The sequence below is a fragment of the Protopterus annectens genome, chromosome 7.part1 (genome assembly GCF_019279795.1).
Source record: "Protopterus annectens isolate FY-2018-M chromosome 7.part1, PAN1.0, whole genome shotgun sequence".
NCBI classification, from domain to species: Eukaryota; Metazoa; Chordata; order Ceratodontiformes; family Protopteridae; genus Protopterus; species Protopterus annectens.
The window spans coordinates 202,409,426-202,421,754 of record NC_056740.1 but is presented as its reverse complement, the minus strand read 5'-3'; the positions used below and the strand labels follow the sequence as shown (position 1 = coordinate 202,421,754).

General features: G+C 41.2%; 1 protein-coding gene across 2 annotated transcripts in view; it reads left to right on the top strand.

Moving 5' to 3' along the window:
* The window catches only part of RASSF1 (Ras association domain family member 1), a 1,450,617-nt gene that overhangs the window by 1,425,763 nt on the left and 12,525 nt on the right, over positions 1-12,329 (top strand). For both annotated transcript variants that reach the window (XM_044078648.1, XM_044078649.1), the window contains 3 exons: positions 1,928-2,032; positions 4,907-5,204; positions 10,413-10,528. In XM_044078648.1, coding sequence (XP_043934583.1) covers positions 1,928-2,032; positions 4,907-5,204; positions 10,413-10,528 — 519 coding nt within the window. The remainder of the gene's footprint in view (positions 1-1,927; positions 2,033-4,906; positions 5,205-10,412; positions 10,529-12,329) is intronic.

The window sequence follows — 12,329 nt, the reverse complement described above, 5'->3', positions numbered from 1 at the left end:
CATCAGCTGTGCTTATGGATCAAAGTAAATGTTCAGGGCCCTATGTTATCCAGCATTTGATTAAAAGTAGGCAGTGATAGAGGTTAAAGAAGCGTACATGTATACTGAAGGTGAAAGCATATGCTGGCTGTGAGTGTGACTGACTGTGTAAACGGTATACCTTTGCCTGTATGACCTGATGTTGACATTCAGACATCACTTCTGTGGTTTCCCTTCTAACCAGCTTAACAGTCTTTGTGGCTGTTTTTTTCCTTTGCTCAGGAGTAACAAACATTTGTGGTTATTTCTTTGTATTCTGCAGTCCCCTGGTGTGACTTGCAGCATTTATAAAGTAGGTCCATCCATCATAACCTGTAGGACTAAGTCTACAGACATTTACCTCACATTCAGATTTTTTTACCTTGTTTGTGTCCTCCGCTTTTACAGTCCCTGGCAGGGAAGTCCTGGGAGCTTTGGTCTTGACTCTACCTTAATCATACCTTTCACCCTCTCTTGCCTGATCGTGAGTCACTTTTGGTGCTTATTTCTATCCCTGACCCTGCATCTTCCTGCTGCTCTTACTGTTCACCAGCGTTTTGAAACCTGGATGCCAAGAAATTCACTCGGAAGGTGAATTTGCCAAGAAATTCACTCAGAAGGTGAATTTTGGCATCCACTTCAAGAACATGTTTTTGTTAGAGATGTTTTTGTTTTGTTTTTTTTGTTTTAGTGTAAAATTAGATTTGGGGAAAAAAGCAATATGTTCTGCTGTTTTCTGTGTCTTGGAAAGCATTTTAATCTACTTTTATGTACTTTAACAAAGCTGTTTTGATTTTTATCTGTAGATGTGTTTACCAGGAAAGTCTGACTGGGTAATACCCATTTTCAGCAGATGCTCAGTGAGAGAAAATTATGTCAAATGAAACACAAATGTAATTTAAAAAGGTATATATATGTACATGGAGTTTGATTGTGGAATACATGAGGAGACATGCAATATAAAAATAAAAAAGAAATACGATCTGTATATATGAAAGTAAAATATTAGAAGCGTAGTCTGTTACGGTAAGAAATGACGATAACAGGACTCATGTAAGAATGGGAATGGTGTGAGTGTGTAATCATGGGAGACAGCTACATGTATTCAAATGTAAAAATTCCTTTAAACACATTATAACAACACTATGCACCCTATTAAAAGCTTGCATATCGAAAAACTGGATAGACAGATCAAGAATAACCTAGTCAGAATATAAAAGCATGGCGAAAAAACATTGGCCAAGAAGCTTTATACAAAAAGTCAGAATAACCAAACCTACTGTCGGAGGTACTGCAAAGCATTAATTGATATTCTATCATAAGCAGTAAGTTAAATGCTAATTATATAAGGATAGTAAACACATCACTTAGTTGAGATTAATGACCACAATAATTAAGGTGACATTTGTATAGCAGAGTAAATTATCCTTCTATAGGTTGATGTTATACCTCTAGTACTGTTCGCAATTGCAAAATGTACAAGAGAACTGCTAGATGATAAAAGTTCTTGGACTAAATCACAATATAAGCATATCTTCGTAGTAATACAAAATTTAGATCTACCCAATTTGAATGTTAATTGCTAAAGTGTGCAGTATCTGTTATTACTTGCTTATGGTATGCATTCTGTAACATCAACTGCACCACATGTATATGTCTTGTTTATCTTCTGCATATTTTGTGAAAATGTTCAATAAAAATAAATTGGATTAAAGGTGTGCAGGCCGTACCCCTTCCGTTCCTCCTCCATTGCTAGAGTCAGTCAGGATGACACTGTTTGTGCCAGGTAGCCGTATTGTGTAAAGTTGCTGCTCAAAGGTTATTCAAGTAAACATGCAAGACTTCTGTTTGAGGTTGATATTCGTCTAGTTTTGACTGTTATACTGACACATTTTTACCTTTTCTGCAGGATGAGCGTACAGAATGGCAGAGGCAGGTTTTGTCTCCCAGTGAGGTGGAACAAAAGGTCAAGGAATACAACTCCCAGATTCACAGTAACCTGTTTATGACTCTGGTTAGTAAATAAGCAATTTTAACCAGTTACACGTTTCTCATGTGGTGATAAAATTACTGATTTTAAATGGCCAGTGTGTGATCCCAGTCACATTCTTCTTTTTCGTAGAAAAATGCAACTGCTAGTTTGAGTCTTATCTTGAACGCTGAACTCGGGAGTTGCATGTTATATTCTGTAGTTAAATCCTATGATCATATTAAAAGTTTTCCGGGCAGTTTGGATCAGAGGCTATGTGTGCCTTGGCAATAACTACTATCCGGCTCTGCCATACTTTTCAGCAAAGCTGTGGCGTTTTAACATCCTGGTGTGAAAAATCTGAGTACCCATCCATTCATCCAAGCTGCATTTGAAGGGCAACATGGAACCACATTTTATGATCTAGAAAGGAAACTCATTCCAGAGTTTTTATGTATGTTTTGATCTTTAATTATACTGTTTGATAGGGGGTCAAGGGTAACATGGTCCCTAAGGGCACTGTGAGTAAGGCAAACATCTTCCAGGAGTCTCTAAGGCACGAGTTCAGGGGCAAGGCTCTGTCCCACATTTTATGAGGCCAGGGATCTTTTGGTTGGGAACCTCTGCAGCTTTTCCACGTGTCTAGTAAAATGCATGCCAGAAAGTGCAATGTAGTGATGACTATTAGATTTGGAAGGGGTGTCTCTGGCAATATACAATAGCTGCATAGTGATTAAGGGAGAGGAGCTGTATACTTGGGTGCCTAGGTCTCTAATCATGGTTTTCATAGATAATGGGAGGTTGTTGGTGCTGTAGGGTTCATTGATAAAGAGAATCCTGGATTTCTTGGCATTTAGAGAATCAAAACACCTGATCTTAGCTTTTAGATAGTTTTGACAAGTAAATGTGTCTTGGATGGGAGGATGGAAATTTTGTGCAGTTTGCATTTAGTGTTGCCACCTTTCTTACAGCTAAAACTGGACTAATGCCATACCCCTTGCATCACCCGTAACCCCACCTATTCCTGTCCCTTCATTCCACATTTTGCCTGTTTTGTGACACTGCTATGACATCAGCTGATTGGGGAATCCCCCCCCCTTTTTTTTCCTGTGCCTGCTTTCAGCCAATTTACTATGCTTTTTTGTAAAAGGGCATAGTAAATCAGCTGATTTTAACGAAATCCGATAGTCCGTTTCCTTTTTTAAACAGCATACTTGAGTTTGTTCAATGTTTTCCAGACTGTCCCATCTTGCCACATGGGGATCCTCATTTAAGGCCATTAGCTTATTGGCAGATCTGTTCTCACGGTAGGGTCTTTGATTCGATCTGAGACCTCTTTGCCTCTCCTCCCCAATAACAAATGCAGCAAGTTCTTCACTCGATCCCTCCTCTGGGGAGTCCCCGAGGGATGCACTAGTCCATGATTGGCCCCTGGGTCTCCTGTATGCTTACCCTCCTGTTTCGCTCATCCCGAAGTTTCTTCAGAAGGCAAGCAGGTTGAAGAGCTCTGTCATTCTCATTAGACCATAGGAAGAAGGGGGCAATCTAAAATTTCCTCATTTTATACTGGAGCCAAGTCGGGACCTCCTTTCTCATCAGTCAGGAATGCAGCATCTGAATCTTCATGCCCTCAAACTGACAGCTTGGTTTCTCCACTTCCAACCCGAGTGAGGCAGTCTGGGCTTAATTCCCTTGTCCAAAAGGCTTCCACCAAAAAGTCTACACTGGTGAGTGGAAGAGATTTTTGTCATTTATGCCACGGGCAGAAACATTGACCCTTTCTCAGCACCAGTTTCAGACTTTCTGCTATTTCTAAGTACTCTATTTGAGGAGGATGCTAGCTTCTCGGCTGTCAAGCTTCAGCTAGCTGCTATTTCTGATTTCTATGCTGCAAGTCAATCTCGTTACCTGATCAATTTTAGGTTGTGCAAATCCTTCATGAAAGGTGTTTTTCTTGTTGAGGCGTCCCCTCGTTGGGATCTCACTGTCATGTTGCAGACTTTGATCCAGGGACCCCTCGAACCAGTTGCAAGTTGTGACATGAAGTTTTTGTGATGGAAGACTGTCTTTTTTGTCGCTATAACTTAAGCTAAGAGAATTTCTGAACTACAAGCCTCCTTGTGTAGTAGTCACTGAAAACAATATTAAGTGATCCACTGTTCTTTTCAAATTTCTTCATTAAAGGGGGGGTATGTTCTTCACCTTCTAGGCGTTCATAGACCACTCTATTATCTGCACAGGACTGAGCAATACAGAAGTCTGACCAGCTCTTTGTAGCCTTCTCGTCTAATAAACTAGGGCAAGCAGTGTCCAAAATTACCTTGGCAAAATGCATTTCTGGCTGCATTTCATACATTTATTAACTCAGGATTGGAATTGCCCAGAACTCCCAGAGTACATTCCAGCAGAGCTGTGGCTACTGCTTCTGCCTTCTGTTATCTTACCACAGCTTTCCCACTCAACACCCCCCCCCCCCCACAGAGGATCCTGGCCTGTGGCTGAGCCTCATCTGCTGTTCCTTTGCTGGTAGTACAGTACTCACAGCACTCTGAAATGGTTTCACTTGTCCTGTCCCTAATTTTGTCTGCTATTTCAATTGTCTTTATCATTTTAAGTAGAAATGTACTTGTCTTTTCTAAGTTTAACCTTTCGGTTATTATTTGCTGCATTTTGTAGTTTCTAGTACTTTTGATAATTTACATTTCTTTATCTACAATTTTTGTTTTGCTTTCAAAAACTGCTGAAAATCTCTTAAGTTTGAGTTGTTTATTATATCTTTAAAATGTGTGCTTCACATCTTTTGCGATTTAGTTTTTTGTAGAGATGTTTTGTGATTTATGATTATTGTTTTATCTGAATGTCGGTGGGGGGTGGGGGTTTTGGCCCTGTATCTTAACTGTACTTTCTATTCTTTTCTAGAACAAAGATTGTTCTTACACAGGCTTTATTAAAGTACAGTTAAAGTTGATCCGACCTGTGTCTGTACCTGCCAGCAAGAAGCCACCATCCATTTATGATGCTCGAAAAACTTCTACACGGCCTCAGTCAGTTAAAAGACGGACATCCTTCTATCTTCCCAAAGACACTGTGAAGCACTTGCACATTAGCTCAAAAACACAGGCCAGTGAGGTCATTGAAGCTCTGTTGAAAAAGTTCATGGTGATCGACAACCCTCGGAAGTTTGCACTTTTTGAACGTTCTGAAAGGGAAGATAATGGTATGTTGTCATAAGCATTATTTGAGATTGTGTAATTCAATAAGTATTATATTTTGGTTAGTGGAAAGGTGTTTTAGGGCTATGCAGTACTTGTCTATCTTTGTAAAAAAAAATTTCTCTTCTGTTCTCTGCATGGCAGAGCCAGTAAACTAGCACTGTCCCCTTTGTAGGAGCAATTGGCAGAGGTTTTGTGAAAATGGCATACATGTATAGAAAGTGCATTTATCCTGTGACGTTATTGTAGTCATGGCGGTCACATTCCATCAGTCGGTTATTGTATTGTGTGGCAGTTTTAGTGTCTTGACATTTTCTTTATAGCAGAATAAAATATCCAGGCAGGGTTACTTGCAGTACTGAAGGTAGATTTTGAAAGTATGAATTTCAGAAACTAGAGATGGTGTTTACATTATTAATGACAAATGTACCCTGCCATACTTTTGTCAAACTTTAGTTTCACCAGAATATATTTTGATGAAAAACCTTCAAGCATATTCTGATTAAGTCCTGAGAGTAACCGGATGAAAACACTCAATATTTTATTTTGCCAGTAACACTTGGCTTTGCATTTACTTTCTGAGAACTTTAGTGTCTGTGGGTGATTCTGACTGCTCCTAAGTTGCAGTCATCTGCAGATCTGGCCAGCCAGATGCCCTTGATGTTGGCTTTGACTCCTGAGAAGTAGATGGCAAAAAAGAACATTCCCAGGACTGATCCCTGAATGACTCTGCTTGTTACTGCCTCTGTGTAGAGGTGGGCTCCCTAATTCTTAACTTCATAGGTTAGTACTAGGCTAATAGGCTAACTGCCCTTGAGACATTTTAAGCCTAGCCATTTATCCCCTGTGAGATTCAAACCCTGTACCTTGTGTTTGTAAGGCAAACACCTTAACCATTAGGCCACCCTCCCAACCCACAAGTCCTGTCTGAGCCAGTTGGCTATCCACCAGGTGACATAAACTTGGAAGGCTATGCATAAACCCTTAGCAGTGCCAGAGTGGAGTATTGTCAAATTCCTTGTCCAAGTCAAGGTAGGCAGTGTGAACTGTTTTGCCCTTGTGCTCTGCTTGGGTGATCAAAGAAGTCTACCAGGTTGAATAGACCCTTGACTTAAACCAAAGTGGGTTAGAGCCAGTGTCTGTTGTTTTCTTATGTCATTGCTGATCATTATGTGATGATTCTCTCCATGGCTTTGCATAAGAGACTTCAGACTTGGTGAGCTTCTAGTTCCAGGGTCTGTAGATGGCCTGCCTTTGTGAAGAGGGATGACTTCCTGTTCTCATTCCAGAGCCACGAAGACCATTTCGAGACTATAGTTAAATAGCTATTCCAAAGTGCCTGATGGGTCATGTCATGCTCTTTGGAAGGCAGCCTGGAATATTGTCTTTTCCCATTTGTGCAGTATTCTTGACCTTGGAGAGAACCTTGAGGAGCTGTTCCCTAGTGATTAGAATCAGGGTTTTTTGTTTTATTTCCTGAGGGAAATTGAGGGGTGGGGTGGGTAAGGATAGATTATTTTATCTGCCAGTAGGTTTGCTGTATTGTCTGGCTCCGTATAGATAGCTCCATTAAACATGAGTTCTGCGCATAATTGTGTTGCCTTTGAGGTTGTGGACATAGCTAAAGAATGCCTTGTGGTTGTCTTTTTTGATTGTGAGGACAAATTTTGCTTTTGTAGCCTTTTTGTCCCTGAGTTGTTCAGTCTGAGAGTGCTTTGGTCCTGGTGTAAGCTACACCTAAATTTTGCCATGAATTTCTTCCTTCGGTTTTACAGCCTATTTATGTGGTTCCACAAGGGTGGCTTGTTTTCTGAGTTCAATTCGTACCTCTGGTTGTATAACTGCCTGTGTGCACTTTACATGTTTGTATATGGTTTCCATGAACAAGTCCACATAGGACGTACTGTTCTCTGGGTTTGGGAGGAGGGGCTTTAAATTTTGTCAGGACATCACTTAATAGTAGGAAGTCAGCATTGGAGTAGTTCTTGATTTAGATTCAACATTTTAGATTTTTCTGGGTTTTGATTTTCTATGTCAGGTATTTTCAGTTTAGTGTTGCCTAAAAGAAAGCACTGCTGGGGAGGACAAATGTTCGACTAATATTCGAAAGCCTAGAGTAGAGAGGTACAGACGTTCTGTCATGTTAATGTCTTCTGTTGACAGTCTCCTTTCATGTTGACAAATATATTACATCCATTAGAATACTAGAAACAAAACAATTATTAGTCGAGCCAGTCCTCTGTTCGGATTGGGGGGAGGGGTAAAATCCTGCTCATTGCTAGTCTCATACTAGCCTGGGCCATGCATTCTGAGACCTCCATGATATGTTTCTTCATCTAGTGTAGGGATGTATGTCTTGGGTCATTGGACCATCGCCACAATCCACGTGGCTGTAAATGACCCAAATGCATGTGTGATGTGGCAGATTCTGGCTCTTGATAAGCATTGACTTTTTTTTTTTGTCTCTGTCCTCCCTCAGCCTGGTGAGAGGGGTACTGTGTGGTGGCTTAACTTAAGGCTTAGAAACAGAGGCTCCATGAGATGTTGATGTGGGTGTTTTGAAAGGGTGTATTCGGGGCCACTGATGTCCTTTGTTGTGTTTACTTCATCAAAGGTTCTCTGGTGTGTAGGGGGGTTACTTTATGTGCTTCAGCATATGTGGGTTTGTGTCTGCTTCATAATGTGTGTGAGACTGGTACAAAGTGTGTACAACTGACAACCTGATATTTTTATGCAGGAGCTTTTCGTCTAGTGACATTGTGAAAATTGCATATCCCTTACTTTTTGAGAATTAGCTGGTTGCCATTAAATGTGAAGCAATTTCTACATTACCTCATATGCCCATATCCCCACCGTCTTCATTACTAAGTTGGTGGAAAGTTCATATCCATGGCAACAGGCCCTTTTTTTATTGATTACACAAATGTAGTGAGATTGAAATTGGCACACCTTCTGCAGTAGTGCACACTAGTTGCCCTGGGTACATTTAGGTGTAGGTGAAAATTGTGCCTTTACAGGAAAATGCCAACTCGATGTGTCTACATCTGTACAGGGCACTGCCACTGCCAAACACTTGAGAGGAAACAACTAAAGTAGCTCCTGATTTTATTGATGAAGAATTTAGGGAGACCTTCTGAGGTTAGGTTAGACAGTAGCTAATCAAACCTTATTTTGTGGGAAAAAAAAACAATGAATAGTGAAGATTCACACAGTTGTCTATTACTGGTTGCTACTACCAGTGGTGGTCTCGTGCAGCTTCATGCTTCTGGGATACAGTGCCTCTTTGCTTCTCTCATGAGGCAAAACAATAGCACCAATCCCTAGATGAGAAGGCAGTTTAAGTAGGTGAAGGGAGAGCGACTTCATAAAATGACTTGGCTTGTTAACAGTAGCCAATGAAAGAGGAGAGGGAAGAAAATAGAGGGTCAAATTAACCTAAGGTGGAGAGACTTTCGCTGTTCTATTTTTCTGAGGAGAACTAATGTTTTTGTTTTTATGTGAAATTATTTACATTAAAACTTCTTTGGGCTGTCGTTCTGTGCTAGGGAACTTCATTACTGTGTTTTGCTTTTTTAATATTCTGATGTAGAATTTGTATTATTGGCAGGGCTTTGATTTGTAAAAAAAAAATAATAAAAAAAATATGGCACTGAGTTTACCAAGCAGGCTCTGCTACACATCTTTGTGGATTCCTTTGTGTCTGGTGGAGTGAAGTTTTCCTGGTTCTTCTTGCCATTTGCAAGAAAAGTTGTCTGGTGGGAGGCTTTAGGTGTCAGGCTGGCTTCAGTTTTACCTCAGCCCTATTGAGTGATTTTTGCTGTGGCCACAGAGAATTTTGTTTTTCCTACTCAGTCTGTTTTTTCACCTAATGACCAGTAAGGTAAGGACTTTGGAATAACCTTGCCGTTTTCCATGAGTTTCTAAAGACAATCTGAGTTAATCAAAGTGTCTCCTGTTTCTGCTTCAGTGAAGATTTGCTAGAGACTTAATTTCTGCCATTTCTTTTGCTCTTTGTGTCCTGCCAGGGATACAAGACTACCAGCTTGCAAAGCTTCAGTACACCTTCCCTGCATCCAAACCATCAGGCAGCTCTAGCTGAGCTAAGTATGGGCATGCAGTCCTGAGCTTTACTGCCACTGATGACCAAGCTCCTCTGAGGCTTTGGATCGGTCGGCTTGTGCTTTCCTTTCCTTTACTGAGCAGATCAGATAAGTTCTCTTCACTGAAATAAAATTGATAACTTTTACTTTTGTGGGGCTGGCATAATGTTTTAAAACACTTATACTGCATTTTTCCTGACAAAATTACTTTTTTAGAGTATCGTCACTCTGTACCACAGGGAGAAACTTTCCCAGACCCCCAGGCTTCCCAAAAGGGTATCTCAGTTCATTCTGATAACCTACCCAGAGCGTTCCACTGAGGAGGTCCCTAGGAAGATGATTGGTAAAGAGGAAGCATTTGGACTCTCCGAGGAGTTGGTCATGGAAAATAGGATTTCAATGAAGGTGATCACCTCCCTGAAGATGCCTCATTTGGAGACATCCTAGAGATCCTAAGGCAGGGAGATGGTTGGATGCCCGGCAACCCTTCAGCTGAGGAGTCTGTATTCATGGAGTCCTGTAGTAATCCTGTTATGCCTAGGGTGATCAGTGACTTGTGTCTTAATCAGTCCATTAATTTGCCTGCCTTTTTTTGGACCTGCTGGATTGGGGGTTATTCACCTACCCAGAACAAGATATTCACCATTTGTGGATCAGCGACCCAGGTCCCCCTCTATTGTTTCCCTCCAGTCTTTCAAAGGTTTGAAGAAAGATGTGGAAAAGGTGGTGCAGAAGATCCTCTCTGCGAAGAGTGAGATGGGTGGAAAAGGTGCATCTGTTTTTTTCATTCCTGTAAAACAGTAATTGATAAGACTAATTTTACTTGAGATGTCTTCTGTGCGAGGTATTAACAGTTCTGTTTTCTGCACCATTTGCCTCAGATAGTTGATGCGCCTTTCCCAATTACTTGTGTGAATGTGACTGCGAGATTTGTGCAGATGTGAACATTATGCATTGGAAGTGTGATAACTATACTTGATCACGTTTGCCGCGAGTTTGTCATTTTGCACAAAGAGCATTTGTATGCAAATGATGTAGTCACCTTACTTTGGATTATTATTATTTTTTTGCTGAGCTTACAACATTTTAACACATTTTTGTTTTACCTTTCAGTCTACGTGCGTAAATTGTCTGATGATGAAAAACCTCTTAGCCTGCGACTGCTGACCGGTCCCAATGAGAAGAAGCTAAGTTTTGTACTTAAGGAGAATGAAACTGGAGAAGTTAATGTGAGTACCAATCTTTCTTCCCCAGGTGGACATTACATAATTACATTTGTCTGTGAAATTTTCATCATTAATCTGTGATATGTCAAGGACATTCGTACTCTGATGCAACCTTTTAACAAGTTCTTTTCATAATGATGTGTACCTTGGCTACCAAGTCAGTGGCCTGGCTGAGCCTGGAATTCTCCTTCGCTTACTCCTTTCTAATAACTTGGTGTGGAAACCTAAATCCTTGTCTTCATATGCATACATTACTACTGCACAATTTTTCTTTCTCTCTTTGGGGGAAATTTTAGGAAAAGGTCCGTCATGCTACTTTGCTCTGCATTGTTCTCAAAAGCTTGTGCTTATTCAGTCTTTTTTTACTTGAAAGGCGTCCACTGGAGCATGTGTGTGCGTATGCTGGGATAGTGGGTTAGATGTATTTCCCTTCCAAACTGCATTGAGATTTTGCAGAATTGTTAGCCACATCAGCACTAATTAGTGTTTCCATGCACGTATTTTAGCTAATTTTGTATTATTTTCTATTATATGATCTATGTGCATTTTTTCACAGAACAGTAAGTTGGAGTCCCTTGTCCAGGAGTACAGAAGTGTAAGTGCAGATGTGCTTCAGGGAATCCTGTAACTGTTGTAACAAATGGATGTCAGAATATGTGGTATGCAAAAGACACTGAGGGCAAGATTTTGCTTCCATGAGGTACTTTTTCAGCTGCCTTCTAGAAGGAATGCTTACACACAGCATGTGGTTCTTCGACTAACATTTACCCCTTCTGCTTTGTCCTCTTTCTGGATTGCATGTCTAGAGCAAGGCCCTCTAAAGATATTCACGGATAACACCACAGTCCTGTGGTATGTCAGCAGACTGGGAGGGGCAAAGTCATACCTTCTATGCAGACTAGCTCTGCCGGTGTGGGAACTGGCTACCTCACAGTCCTGCAGGCAGCCTACATACTGTCCTTACACAACTCCCAGGCAGATTAACTGAGCAGAACCATGTCCAACAACCACAAATGGATGCTTCAAAGAGAAGTTTTCCTGAATATGGTCCACAGGTTGGGTATATACCACAAATTAGACTTGTTTGCCTTCTCCATAAACGGGCAACTTCCTGGTTAACTGCACCAGGACACACGACCCCAAGGCACTGGCAGCGGATGCCTTCTCTGACCTGGAAAGGGAAATTCCTGTATGCATCCCCCCTCCCCTTGATAAAAAACGCCAAAAATCTTGCTGGTGACTCCATACTAGCCAAGACAGCACTGGTTCTCCCTTCTCCATTTGTCCAAGGGCAATCACCACAAGTTACCCCCTCAGTGAACCTGCTCACACAGAAAAGGAGGATTCTGATACATCCCACAGTGGCAATCCCTGCTTTTCACCCTGTGGCTGATGGGGTTCTGATCCCCTTCAGACACCTGTATAACGAGGACAACACAACAAAATCCTATTTCACTAGGTGGAAAAGGTTTTCTATGTGGTGTCAGAAAAGACAGTTGGACCCGCTGGAAAGCGATATTCCTCTCATTCTGTCATACCTGTTTGAACTAATGCAGACAGGTCCACTGTTTGCATCCAGACTCCCTGCTAAACTGTTCCTCAAGGATGTACTACACTTGAGACCACCCAGGAAACGGTCTCCTTCTCCCTGGGACCTTAACTATGTATTAGAAAAACTCATTCTGGCCCCCTGTACGCCAACAGACAAAGCTCCCATAAAATTTTGCACGTGGAAAACTGTTTTACTGGGCAGCATTGACCTCTTGTCAGAAAGGTCTCAGAGTTGCAAGCTCTTATGGCTACA